This window comes from Saimiri boliviensis, chromosome 8, assembly GCF_048565385.1.
Source record: "Saimiri boliviensis isolate mSaiBol1 chromosome 8, mSaiBol1.pri, whole genome shotgun sequence".
Classification (NCBI taxonomy): Eukaryota; Metazoa; Chordata; class Mammalia; order Primates; family Cebidae; genus Saimiri; species Saimiri boliviensis.
The window spans coordinates 74,053,714-74,068,060 of record NC_133456.1 but is presented as its reverse complement, the minus strand read 5'-3'; the positions used below and the strand labels follow the sequence as shown (position 1 = coordinate 74,068,060).

The window sequence follows — 14,347 nt, the reverse complement described above, 5'->3', positions numbered from 1 at the left end:
CTCTATCTCAGAAAAAAAAGAAAAAAGAGAAAAAAGAATAATTTAAAATTTCTGTCTTTTAAAGTTAGAGGGTTTTATATGTAGTGTATGGAAAGATAATTCAGACAAAAAACTTCTATTTTTAATATTATTTGCTGACTTTTTAATTAATCAAATTAAAAATAACTAACTAGACTGAGGACCCAAGGATGAGTCATTTTTCTGTCTTACATACTCTTTGAAAAACATTTCTTTTTTTTATGTCAGACAGGTAATGTGCTGACGTCATAACAAGGTTGGAGGGGGCACTTCTCACCTGTGAGTGTGAACACCCAGTCATGCTTATGAATCACAAAAGAATCCGAAAAACATTATACAACTTTTTTTTTTTTAAGACAGAGTCTCACTCTGTTGTCCAGGGTGGAGTGTGCAATGGTGCAACCTCCGCCTCCCAGGCTCAAGCGATTCTCCTGCCTCGGCCTCCCAAGTAGCTGGGATTACAGGTGAGCACCACCATGCTTGGCTAATCTTTGTATTTTTAGTAGAGATGGGTTTTCACCATGTTAGCCAGGATGGTCTCAAACTCCTGTACTCAAGTGATCCACCCGTCTTGGCCTCCCAAAGTGCTGGGATTATAGGTACGAGTCACCACATCTAGCTTATACAACGTATTATATCTCTATGTAGCCTATGTTTGCATCAATTCCTACATCATCCATGAAACCTTTCCTATTTATTCCAATCCAAAAAGATCTTTCTCTTCTTTAAATTCCTATGAGATACGACAGCCACTAGTTCTTTATATGCAGTTTTTCTCTCTGCATATAGATTATAGGCTCCTTGAAGGCAAAGGTCGTCAAGTTCTTTTCTCTCTACCACAAGGCCTAGAAGTTCACAGCAAGTCTTTGACAAGTGTTTGTTAACTTCACCTCAAACTTCTTAACTAAAAAAGCCTTCAAATCACACGTGCGGAGGCATGGAGGAGGAGGAAGGATACTAACATGAAAGAACCTCTTCTATTTTTCAGAGACATTTCCATGTTTATGAGTCTTATTTAATCTGCCCCAAACCACTGTAAGATAGGTATTACCTTTTCCATTTTTACAAGTAAGGCTCACAGTGAAAATGTGACTTGTCCTAATCACAACTAGATCATACAACTAAAAAATGACAGAGCTGGGATTCAAACTCAGTCTGCCTAATTTGGAAGTCCGTGCCCTCTCTGCTCACTGTACAATACTACCTCTGTTTTAGCTTTTAAACTTCTGTTTAGACAAGCACATTAGGGATTCCTGTGTTAACACCATTATCTTATAAAAGAGGGAATGATCATAGTAACTCCACAGTTTTGTTCTCAGGATGAGAAGAAAAATTACTAAATGCAATTCTCTATGCTCTCTCTCTTGTGGGTATTCATGCCTTCTTGTGAAACTTTCTAGAGAAGTTAACAGAGTATCTATAAGACATCCAGTTAAAGTCTTCAGCCAGCTACCAACGCATGCCTTATCTCTTCAGCTGCTGTAAGTGATCAAAGAATTTAAAGGTCGCGGCTTAAGGCACCGATCATATGAAGGTGATGATGATCTTATAACAATAGCAGGTTATGAAGAAGTATAATTAGTCTTCATTTTCCCCTGGCCTGCTGTGCCTGTCAATGCCACAAAGCTATTACTCTCCTATCATTTTCTAAGCTACAAAGAATTCTTGTCTTGATTTTTAATAACTTTTTTTTTCCAAGTTCTGGTTATATGTTTCCTAGGAAAGCTTGGAAGCACAAGTGTCTGGCAATTACAAATAAATGAATAATTATCAGTACAGAGAAATAATAAATATGGCAGGTATAATGTAATATGCCTAAGAATATCAGCATAAACTTTTTTAAATTAAAAAAAAAATTTGTGTATGATGGAGTCTTGCTCTGTCGCCCAGACTGGAGTGCAATGGTGCGATCTTGGCTCACTGCAACCTCCACCTCCCAGGTTCAAGTAATTCTTGATGTCTCAGCCTCCTTAGGTGCTGGGATTACAGGTGCAGGCTGCCACACCCAGCTAATTTTTTGGCTTTTTAATAGAGACGGCATTTCACTGTGTTAGCCAGCGAAGACTGACCTTTTGATCTACCTGCCTTGGCCTCCCAAAGTGCTGGGATTACAGCCATGAACCACCATGCCCGGCCTAACATAAACATTTTTTGAAGGTACTCAGCCTCCTATTCAACCATGTTTTAACTTGTTACACATAGAAACGGTCTAACAGTGATATGTTATGCACCTTTCATCTCTCTTGACTGACGAATAAGAAGCAATCATTCCATCAGCTCTGTACTATGACAAGGTTTCTTAGTAGCTATAAATAGTACCTCTATAATCACTTCTAATTGCTACCTTTTCTTCCACTTGCCACTGAATTCCATTAGGAACAGTCAGGTTTTTTCTTAAAAGATTAACAAAAAAATTGGGTGTAAAAAGAATATAGTATTCTTATCTTGTACTTCCCCTTTCTGTATGTGGTTTTTATTAACTTCAAAAGAAGCTGTAAGCACAGAAATCAGCATCCAGAGAGATGCTCTAAAATCTAATCATGCCCTCGCATCTTCCAGACGGTCCTGAATGGGATTCATTGGCCAAGCAACACATGGCACAGATGGCTGCAAACACAACACTGCACAATGGCCAAGAGCGTGGTGTAATGGGCCGGGAGCACAGTCTCGCTATTGTTCTCCATATAGAGGTAAAGACTATTCAAGTATCTTCAGCCTAAAGAGTTGGGCACTAGCAGGGCAATGCTGAAAACTGCATATGCAGGTAGGAGAGTCAGAAGGGTGAGATGGGAAAAAGACAGGAAGAAAGAGAAAGAAGTGAAAGAAAGGAGGTAAAAATAAAGCTTTTCTTAACACCATCCTATTAGGGCACACTTCTACTTTCAGTGACCCAGGGTATCCTGCTGGAAAGCCCTCTTACCTGCCACACACAGCCTAAATCACTTCAAGAGGCCAAAAGCCATACTTTTTTTTTTTTTTTTTTTTTTTTTTTTTTTTTTTGAGACAGAGTTTCACTCTTGTTACCCAGGCTGGAGTGCAATGGCGCGATCTCGGCTCATCGCAACCTCCGCCTCCTGGGTTCAGGCAATTCTCCTGCCTCAGCCTCCTGAGTAGCTGGGATTACAGGCACGAGCCACCATGCCCAGCTAATTTTTTGTATTTTTAGTAGAGACGGGGTTTCACCATGTTGACCAGGATGGTCTCGATCTCTCGACCTCGTGATCCACCCGCCTCGGCCTCCCAAAGTGCTGGGATTACAGGCTTGAGGCACCGCGCCCGGCCTAAAAGCCATACTTATAGACAGAACATTCTGTGTCTCAAACCCAGCGTCCTAGTGATCTAAGTTCAAAAGCTTTTGACCCTTCCCTTCATTTAGGAGGATGTGGCCTACTGGAAGTAATGATCATCTCAGTGTGGGGAAACGAAGGAAAGAGAGAAGAGGGTCTCTGTTAAGTCTGTCTGCTTCACATGATCTCCCTGTGGTCTTTTGAAATTTATCCTCTTCGGAAGGATGATCATTGGTCTCTGCAGCATTCCATGTCAGTCACACATCCTCCTGGCCCTATGAGGGTGACCAAAGTTAGAATTACTGCAGCAACTGAAGCCCTCTCTCATGGCCTCTGCGTGAATGCCCCTTCCACAAGGAAATGAATCCCAGAACTACTTTTGGTCTCTTACGTCCTGGTTGAATGCTTCTCTTTTCTTTCTTTCTTTTTTTTTTTTTTTTTTAACACGTCTTTCCCTTTCCATAAGGGGTCTTGTTTGGGAATCAAAACTCAACCTCAGTACTCATTTAAACGCATTCTACAAAACCTGTACCCAAGATTTACCTTCCTTACTTTGTGGATGTGATTCCAATGAAGACTTATGACATGACATCTTTAGCTTTGTGATCAGTTTTATCAATGAAGGATCCCTTTTGAGGCTGGGAGAAGTTCCGCCTAGTTTAGGAGGGGAATTTGTAAATTATTCCACTTTTAGCTGCAGCCTCATTGGTCATACTACTTTCCAGGAATGCAAAATGCATATCAAATATACCACGAAGCTCTAGCTTCTAAACTTTCATCCTACCTAAAGATACTTTTCCTGTTCTTCACCTTCTTTCCTCTAGAGCCACTTGCCATTTATTTGTTTAAGCCTAGGGCAACATTCCAAGGCCGGCAAGGGAGAGAACTCAAGGAAAAGGTTCAGGCAGAGGAGATCATATCTATTTTAGAGTTCGGCACTTCCACAATTTAAACTTTGATTCTCCTTCTGTTAGGGATCCCGGTCAATATTATGAAAAGAATTGTCTAGACTAGAAAGATATGTTCACAGACTCTTGAAAACACTTTGTGAAATGAATATAACATACAACTTACTATCAATAACTTGACAATCATTAGGTTAAGAAAGCTGAATGTTTGATATTATTTGAAAGGGACTGTAGAAACACCAGAGGCTATACTCTAAAGGTACGTGCTATTACAAATTAATGTTCAGGAAGGGGTGCTAACAGAATCTGATACAAAATATGTATCTACTACACAAGGACTGATTGTTGTTTGATCACTTCAGATGTTGCTTTTGTTTACTTTCTTTCCTTTTTTTTCTTTTTTGAGAGGGTCTCACTCTGTCACCCAGGCTGGAGGGCAGTAGCCTGAACATGGCTCAATGTAGCCTCAACCTCCTGGACTCAAGCAGTCCTCCCGCCTCAGCCTCTTAAGCAGCTAGGACTACAGGCCTGTGCTACCAAACTCAGCTCATCTTCATTTTTTGTAAAGACAGGGTCCCACTATGTTGTCCAGGCTGGTCTCTAACTCCTGGGCTCAAGTGATCTGCCTGCCTTAGCCTCCCAAAGTGCTGGGATTACAGGCATGAGCCGCCATGCTTGGCCAACTTTGTTTTCTTAAGTGAATTTTAGGCTGCTCATGTAATACTGAAGTGACCTCTGTCATCCCATTCATAAATGAGGTTGATGCAGCAGATCTGACTCCTTGGCAGGAACCGACATTTTCCCTTCCTGCCCCACGTGCATGCCCCTTCCAAGCAGCACATATTTAGGCAAAATGAACTGCTGGATTATAAGATGCCTGAGGACACAACTCCAATTTAATAGTTCCTTGGTATCCTCCCAAAGCATCTAGCATAGTGCTAAGTCTAGAGAATGCTTTTGAAATATCTCTCAAACTAGAAAAGTGTGTGTATATACTGGGGGAAAGAAAATAGCTTTACTTCTTAAAAAAAAAAAAAGCCTTGACCTACTTGAATGCGATGATGTTAGGGTGCTTCAACTTCCTCAAATGCTTGATATCCGTCTCATTCTGTTCTCTCACTTTCTTGATGGCCACCTCTTCTGCTCGGAACTTGCCCAAGAAGACAGCTCCTTGGGCTCCACTACCCAGCCACTGTAGCTCTGAGATCTCCTCAAATGGCACTTCCCAAGTATCTAGGCACACAAGCAAGAAATCAGCTTGAAGAGACCTCAGAAGAGACCACCACTCTACAAGGCCATTCTGAAAGTATCAACTTCATCACCAGGATCACCCTTACCCACTGTCTCCCACCAAAAGATAGAACCTTCCTATGTGCTTTGGAACTGGATCAAATATTCATACACATTAGTCTGTATCCATTTTTAGCCACTGAAATAAAGCAGAGCAGAGGTCTCTAATATACCTTCCTCCAAACACATATCCCACCACTCCTGCAGCCCTACCTCCTCACCTTAAGCTTGCACGTCAGTCAACTTACCCATCCACCTCTATGCAACTATCCCTACCCCATCACCCACTATCGGTGCTATTTTATTCCTCTCTGAATTTCTAGTGTAGATGCTCAGTGAATCTTTGCTAATGAATTTTTTTTTTTTTTTTTTTTTTTTTTTTTTTTTTTTTTTTGAGACAGTCTTGCTCTGTTGCCCAGGTTGGAGTGCAATGGTGCAATCTTGGCTGACTGCAATCTCCACTTCCCAGGTTCAAGTGATTCTCCTGCCTCAGCCTCCCAAGTAGCTGGGATTACAGGTGCCTGCCACCATGCCTGGCTAATTTTTTTCTTTTTTAGTAGAGACGGGTTTCACCATGTTGGTCAGGCTGGTCTAGAACTTGTGACCTCAGGTGATTCACTCGCCTAGGCCTCCCAAAGTGCTGGGATTACAGGTGTGAGCCACTGTGCCCAGCTGCTAATTTTTAATGATGCTCATTAAAACTTCATTATGCATACTACTTACATTAATATTTACTTTTTGCTGAGTACTTACAATATACCATACACTAGCATAATGCTTTACATACATCATGTATTCAATCTTTACAATAACCCTACAAGTAGGGCCTTATTATAGTTATTTAAAGATGAAAAAAACTAAGGCATAGGGTGGTTAAATAAGTTATCCGAAAATCATATAGCTGATAAGTGGTAGAACTGGGCCCAGAACCCCAGAATTGGCCCCTTTTAGGAAGAGTGCGTTCTCTCCTATATGACATTGCCTCTCATGAAGTAATTCAGAAGTCATTAGTCATGATATGCTTACTCATGTAGCTGCAGTATTTTCAAGTTTCTCTTTTCCTTAGAGTTTGAATTTTTTTTGCATCAGAAATTTAAGAAGGGTCATTTCTAAGTGGTGGTATTATTAGTGCTTCATGTTATATTACTTTATTCTTTTCTGTCTTAAAAATTATTTTACCATAAGCCTGTATCACTTTTATAATGAATAAAATGCTATTTTTTTTTTTTAAAAAAAAAGCACTTCAAAAATTCAATCAATATGTGCTTTAATCTCATGAAACTTTCAGAACAAGAATGTAATCCATTGATCCTTCTCCTTTCCCTCTTCTTACCAAGGTATTAGCACAGGCAAGAAATAACTATCAAAGAGCTAGGAGTCCCACAGAGTAAGAAGAATGGCAACAGTGTGACAGGTCATGAGAGATTCTCCTCAGATCACTCGTAGGCTACCGTTTGCAGAACATGGAACAAAGTAGTGTTGAGTTAGCTTCCAAGATACTCTGGTCTTGAAAGCAAATCAACTCACTGTCCACTACACTGATGAAGTAAGAGCAGAAAGAGGTCGTCTGCCTCTAGAAGCAAGCTACTTTCCCCTCCTCTCTCATTTTCGAAAAGAAGTTCTGTAGATTCTTAATAAAATGTTTTCTCATTACAATTGCTAAAACTTAACCTTCAAAATATAACTATGTAGAGCAAAAATATATATAAAATGAGATGGTTTATGCTGTGGGCTTTCATCCCATTCTCTTGATATGAGCAGTATTAAAGGTTTCTGTTCCACTGAAATTGAAAAAATGCCAGATAAAAGCAAATATCTCTAAAACACAAATAGCTGACAAATTTAAAATCACCCAAGGCACACATGATACCAAGTGAGAATTGGGGGGAAACAGCAAGTAATAGCCTTGGCTATTTTAAATATCTTTAAGGTTTCTACACAAGTATTTATAAACGCCTCACGAAATCTCACTTTCACCTCCATGGGCTCATCCATGCAGCACACATGGTACGCAGATATTGATGGCATATTGTAAGAGAATTTTCCTCATTAGGGGTCCGGTGACAAATTAAAAACTGTCATTTTGACCATTCCGGGGATGCTGAATAAAGTATTATTGCTGGACTCTGGGGCAAGAACATAATCGAGAAGTCTGTCTTTGAACAACTTTACAGGAGCCCAAATTACCCTAATTTTTAATAAAATAACTACTAAAATTAGACAAATGTTTGGGTGTCTCTTTTCCCCGATTTATTCAATTTTTAGTTGCTGTTAAACATTGGAAACATTAGAAAAAAATCAGAAAAGTCAAAAAAACACACATTTTATCTGAAAGCTCATCCCACACCCACTTGCCATTTTCCCTCTTAGTTTTTGTTCATGTTTACAGCTATGTAAAAATTGCAGGCGATGTCTAATTTTTTTCTACCTTTTCACATATTATGTATCCTTCATGTAGTTACTATTTTTATTCTAAGTTCTAATAGTTGTTCTGTACCTTCTTACCTTTTCTGCCTAAGTATTTCCCCAGATTCGGTCCCTACGTTAAAGAGGACAGCTTCCTGGCTCTAGGAATACATACATTCCAAATTCTCTCCAAAAGGATTTTGATGATTTTTGGTCACAGTAGCAAAGTATGAACATGTTGGCGGTAAGCGTTAGCAATGATTTTTTGGTTCTATTTTAATTAGGTATAAAATATGTTTTATAACTTTGCACAAGTTTAATTGCCAGTGATGTAGAATATTTTCTCCACATTTGTTTAATACTCACATCTGCTTTGTATGAATTGTCAATACCCCTTTGTTCATTTATCTGTTAGGCTTTCATAGTTCTCATGAACTTGAAGAAGCTCCTTCTATATTTCTTTGATATAAACAAGAATATTTTTTATGAGCCTTTTTCCTTTAATTTTATTATTTTTGAATGATATATTCTATATTGTTGTCTATTATTTCCTTTGAAATTTCTTCCACTGCCTAGTCTATCTTCTAAAAGTTACCTACAGTTGAGTTTTAAGAATTTAATCTTGTGCCAGGCACAGTGGCTCAAGCTTGTAATCCCAGCACTTTGGGAGGCCACCGATCACGAGGTCAAGAGCTCGAGACCACCCCGGTCAACATGGTGAAACCTCGTCTCTACTAAAAATACAAAAAAATTAGCTGGGCATGGTGGCGCATGCCTGTAATCCCAGCTACTCAGGAGGCTGAGGCAGGAGAATTGCCTGAACCCAGGAGGCGGAGGTTGCGGTGAGCCGAGATCGCGCCATTGCACTCCAGCCTGGGTAACAAGAGCGAAACTCCGTCTCAAAAAAAAAAAAAAAAGAATTTAATCTTTACATTCATCTGAAGCTTACTTTGATGTATGGTATGAGGACAGATATAAATTATTCTTTTTCTGCATTGCTATTTAATGATTCCAAAATCATTTGTTTAAAAAAAATCCTTTTCATATTGCTTTATGATACTGACATTGTAACTCACCATATCATTTTTAGAAATAATGCCTATTAGTATTTTTATAGGATGATAGACAGATTTATCATTAAAATACAAATACATTTGGCACTCACATGCAAAGTATTCCCGGTATTGCAGTAAAAAACAAAATTCTCCTCTGCCAACCTCTACCTCATGCCTGTGCTATTCAACTATCTTCAGCCAAGTCCTGATTATCCATAGAAAAATAAAGTGTACAGCACTGGTAATAAAAGAACACAGAGTATAAAATAAGGAAAGTAATGCTTCAACCATGTTTCTATCAATCTTTTTATTGAAACTAATTATCAGAAGTAAAATCAATTGATATGAATGTAGCACTCTTTGCCCAGTCTCAAAGTCTCTGTCAATAACTAGCAGGGAGCTAAGAAATGGGAAAATGGCAGAAGAAAGGAAATTGGTGTTATGGATGCACAAAATTAGGGGCCTAGATAACTGATAAGCGGGATAACTAATCTCAGAATAACGAAGAACTGATGATACTCTCTCTAGGGTTAGTTCCAAACTTTTTGCTGCTTTTATGTCTGTCCCATTGATACTCTTCCCCAGCATTTCTCTTCTATTTTATTCTCCAGTGACTATATCTTAATTCCAATATCCTCTAGGTTCCTTAGGACTGAGAAAAAGCCACATGTCGACCCCCTTTAAGCCAACAGTTCTCTTTTGTTTATTCAGACATGGTTATGACAGTACTTGCTTGAGACTGGAAAGTATCTGACAATAAAAGATTTAAATTACATGCTACCTTACCTGGGCTCACTATCAACATACTCAAAGGGAGGTGAGGACATCATTAAAATTAAAAATCCAGTGAAATTTTCTCCTAAGTACCAAACATAGGAACAGGCCTGTGACACGTGCTATCCTTTGGTTGACTGCAACACAGGATTAAAGATTAGCTCCCTGATCCCAGACCTGACAAGGAAATTTACTAGTTTCTGGCTAGCAAAACTCTTTCATGGTGCACAGCAACACCAACCCTCAACAGGATATCCTGCAATCTACTGAAGGGCTAGGCACCTGCTGTGCCTGTATCAGAATCTTAAGCTGACCAGGCCTGTTTCTTACTTATTTCTGAAATAAACCTTTTTGAAAGTCACATCATCAGTTGGAACACAAATTAAATATCACTATGCAGAATAATGAAAAATTTTAAAACCTCCTTTTGACAAACATATGGAATGGGTGTATCATCCTTCATTCTGAGTCTCAACTTCCATGATGCACTTGGATCCTGAGATCTTCAAGTTATTACCAAAAGTAAGTCTGAAACTGAACAAGTGGAGACCCTAAAAACCAGCTGTAGTTGATCACCTATGCAGCTATCAGTGGGTTTTGCACCCAACGAAAGAACAGAGAACTTTGGAAAAAAGAAAACAGAAAACAAATTAGGGTTGGACGTGGTGGCTCATGCTTGTTATTCCAGGACTTTGGGAGGCTGAGGTGGGTGGATCACCTGAGGTTAGGAGTTTGAGACCAGCCTAGCCAACATGGCAAAACCCTGTCTCTACTAAAAATACAAAAATTGGTCAGGCATAGTAACGCGTCCCTGTAATCTCAGCTACTCAGGAGGCTGGTGCAGGAGAATCGCTTGAACCCAGGAGGCGAAGGTTGCAGTGAGCTGGCATCGCGCCATTGCACTCTAGTCTGGGAGATAGAGTAAGACTCCATCTCAAAAAAAAGAAAAAGTAGGAATGGTTATCTCTGGATTGTAGAAGGACAGGTGATGTTTATTTTCCTCTTTATTTTATTTTCCTGCTTATGTTTATTTCCCATTTAAAATGTAATAATGCTGGTAGCAAGAAGCAACTAATTTCCTTTAAAAACTTGAAAATAACAGGGGCCAGGAGGTGGCGGGAAAATGAAAGCAGAATGTATAGAGTATCAGAGTCTATATGAAAGAGAGAGAGAAAGGTATGAGTTCTCTCATCAAGAAATGCTGGAAAGAAAAAATATGGACCGAAAATGAGATTCTATTTTTTTTATAACTGAATTTTAGACTCTGGGACCCTCCCCTAAAAGTCTGTTCATGTCCATGAGTCAAGACTGTTGACAGCTTTTCCACAACAGCCAGTAGACTTCAGTTACTGACAAAGAATTTCTGCGTGGAGCAAGAATAGATAATATGGTTGACAAATCCTAAAAATGACCTAGAAGTGAAATGCCAGTACATCCCAATATACTTATGGAAAACAGGTATAGCAGGAGGAGTTGGTATTTGGTTTAAGAGAATGTATTGCAGAAACAGGGGAAATAAAATACGTGAGAAAAGTGGTTAATGGCAACTGAAGCCTACTGGCCATTGTGGAAAAGCTGTCAACAGTCTTGACTAAAAGACATGAACAGACTTTTAGGAGAGGATCCCAGAGTCTAAAATTCAGTTGTAAAATAAGTAGAATCTCATTTTTGGTCCATAGTTTTTCTCTCCAGAATTTATTGATGAGAGAACTCATACAAATTTAGTCATTTACATAAGGCTACAAAGATATGTATAAAAGTCTTAAACAACACATCTTTTAACTCAACTATTTCTCTCTTAGGAATTTATCCTAAGAACTAATCAAAGATATATGCAGAAGTAAAGTACTAGACGAATGTTCATTGCAGTATGGCTTGTAATAACTAAAAATGCAAATAAATTAATGTTGAGCAATAGGGGATTGCTTAAAAATATTGGCACAATCACAATTTAATATTACGTAGCCATTAAAGATGATGGTGAAGAATTATACTTAAGACATGGAAAATGTTCGCAATGTGAAGTAAAAAAAACCTTTCAAAACAGTATGTGATATGGTTTGGCTCTGTGTCCCCACCCAAATCTCATCTTGAATTGTAATCCCCACCTGTCAGGGGAGGGGCCTGGTGGGAGATGACTGGATCATGGGGCGGATTTCCCCTTTGCTGTTCTCGTGATAGTTAGTGAGTTCTCATGAGATCTGGTTGTTTGAAAATGTGTGGCTCTTACCCCTTCTCTCTCCTGCTCTGCCAGGGGAAGACCTACTTGCTTCCCCTTCACCTTCTGCCATGCTCCTAAGTTTCCTGAAGTCTCCTAGCCATGCCTCCTGTTAAGCCTGCAGAACTGTGGGTCCATTAAACCTTTTTTCTTCATAAATCACTCAGTCTCAGGTAGTTCTTTATAGCAGTGTGAACACAAATTAATGCAGTATGACTCCATTTTTAAAAAGCATACACACACACACATATACAAACAGACTAACAATATATAATGAAAACATGAATGGATATTCTCAGGAGATGGAGGATCATAGATTATTTATTTCTTGGAACTTACCTGTATTTTCCAAATTTCATACATATATTACTTTCGTTATCAGAAAAAAAAAAGTTCTTTTGGAGAATACTAATGAGGTTATACAAGACCATGTCCTTGGCAAGAACATGAATGGCGCCAGAGGCCACTGTCCTTAGCAAACTAATGTAGGAACAGAAAACCAAATATCATATGTTCTCACTTACAAGCAGGAGCTAAATGATAAGAGCATATGGGCATACAGAGGGGAACAACACACACTGGGGTCTACTTGAGGGTGGAGGGAGGGAGGAGAAAGAGGATCAGATAAAATAACTATTGGGTACTGAGTGATGAAATAATCTGTGCAGTAAATCCCCATGACACAACTTTATCTATACAACAAACCTGTGCGTGTGTCCCTGAACCTAAAATAAAAGTTTTTAAAAATGAGGTTATAAAGAACACCAGGGCGTCAGAAGTATAATTCTAGTATTTGAATTAGAATATATGAATATACTGTTACATAATGATGGGAGTTAAAAACTTAAGTTTTTTTTTTTTTTTTTTTTTTTTTGAGTCAGAGTCTCACTCTGCTGCCCAGGCTGGAGTGCAGTGGCACAATCTCGGCTCACTGCAACCTCTGCTGGGCTCAAGCAATTATTGTGCCTCAGCCTCCCAAGTAGCTGGACTACAGGTGTGTGCTACCACGCCTGGCTAACTTTTGTATTTTTAGTAGAGATGGGGTTTCTCCATGTTGGCCAGGTTGGTCTCAAACTCCTGACCTCAAGTGATCTACCCGCCTCAGCCTCCCAAAGTGCTGAGATTACAGGTGTGAGCCACCACACCTGGTAACAATTTAAAAATATGTAGCCACTGCATGATTTCTTTACATGTTATATATCAGCACAACTATATTAAAACATGAAATACATCTGATAATGTATGAAAATAGGAATTTTAAATGATGAGATAAATAGGAGCTCTCATGTTTTCTTCTTAGAATCCCATGGATTGTTTTATATGTACTGTTCTTTAGACACCACTAGAGTGGAGGACCATAAAAAAGATGGGCTACCACCAAAAACGACCCACCAAATGTGAATCTCTTCCCTTCAGCAGGTCTGCTGGAAACTGAAATGGGGTATTCATCTGGCACTAGCTCTTTCATTTGCCCCAAGGTCGCAGGTTACCCAGCTAATGGTGATGGTGGTGGTGATGCAGTGTTTATGCAAGAATTATCTTCGAAGTCCATACCCTAGCTTACCTTGCTGCTGCAATTTGTAGTCAGTGGAATATGCCTTCCCAATGATGTTCCATACAGGCCTTAAGCATCCAAAGAGTCCTTCAAGAAACCCACCACTGCCACTGCCTGACCTGCTGAACTGAATCTTGATGTCTTCAGTTCCGCTCGTGCTCTCTCCGTCCACTGTGTTGCTGTTCCCCTGAGACACCACCATCTCTGATTCATCGTGTTCCCTTAGCTGAAGAACGCTGTTCTCAAACTGGTCCCTGGAATCCTCACTTACGCTTGTCAACACTGTTGTGGTGATGGGGCTGTTCACGCTCTCGGCTAGCTCTGCTCGTGCCATCCCCTTTTCCGGCTGGTCCTCGAGCTTGGGAGAAGGCTGGTTCCCCATGGCTGTGAGTTCATCTTGTAGTCCACTGAAGGTTTTGCTTTCACTGAAGGGTAAGTGTGGAGAAGAGGAGCAGCTCAGGCGCTCCTGAAAGTTGGCCATTGTGCCATGAGTGTAACTGAGGTCCTGAGATGATACTCAGAAGATTATTAGGGCAGACTTCTGACTTAAGAGAGGGCTCCAAAACCTGAGAAAATCAGGAGGGAGATAAGAGATCATCCTTTCCTTATTATGCACACTACAACACTTCTGTTTGCAGTAAAAAAATTAAAACAATGGGGATTGGTTAGCCTGTGGGTTAGTCTACAAGATGGAAATGTGTACAGCAATGAAAAATTATGCTATGGAAGAGTATGAACATGACAAAATATCCATGACATATTAATATAAAAAACAGGTTAGAACAACATATACATTAACTTAAAAATGTTCTTAAAAGAATATACCTATAAGAAAA

At 39.5% G+C, this 14,347-nt stretch overlaps 1 protein-coding gene and 1 non-coding gene across 14 annotated transcripts in view; both read right to left on the bottom strand.

Moving 5' to 3' along the window:
- Positions 1-14,347, bottom strand: part of MAP3K13 (mitogen-activated protein kinase kinase kinase 13) — a 184,917-nt gene that overhangs the window by 46,644 nt on the left and 123,926 nt on the right. For 12 of the 13 annotated variants that reach the window (XM_074404652.1, XM_074404651.1, XM_074404662.1 and 9 more), the window contains 2 exons: positions 13,521-14,077; positions 5,263-5,446 (listed from right to left, as the gene is read on the bottom strand). In XM_074404652.1, the coding sequence (XP_074260753.1) occupies positions 5,263-5,446; positions 13,521-13,992 (656 nt within the window). In that variant the 5' untranslated portion in view covers positions 13,993-14,077. Of the gene's footprint in view, positions 1-5,262; positions 5,447-13,520; positions 14,078-14,347 lie in introns of those variants that run through there. The other variant, XM_074404663.1, reaches the window with a different exon arrangement.
- Positions 241-340, bottom strand: LOC120367673 (small nucleolar RNA U13). Its single transcript, XR_005581997.1, has one exon. It is a non-coding gene; the product is annotated as a small nucleolar RNA U13 (small nucleolar RNA).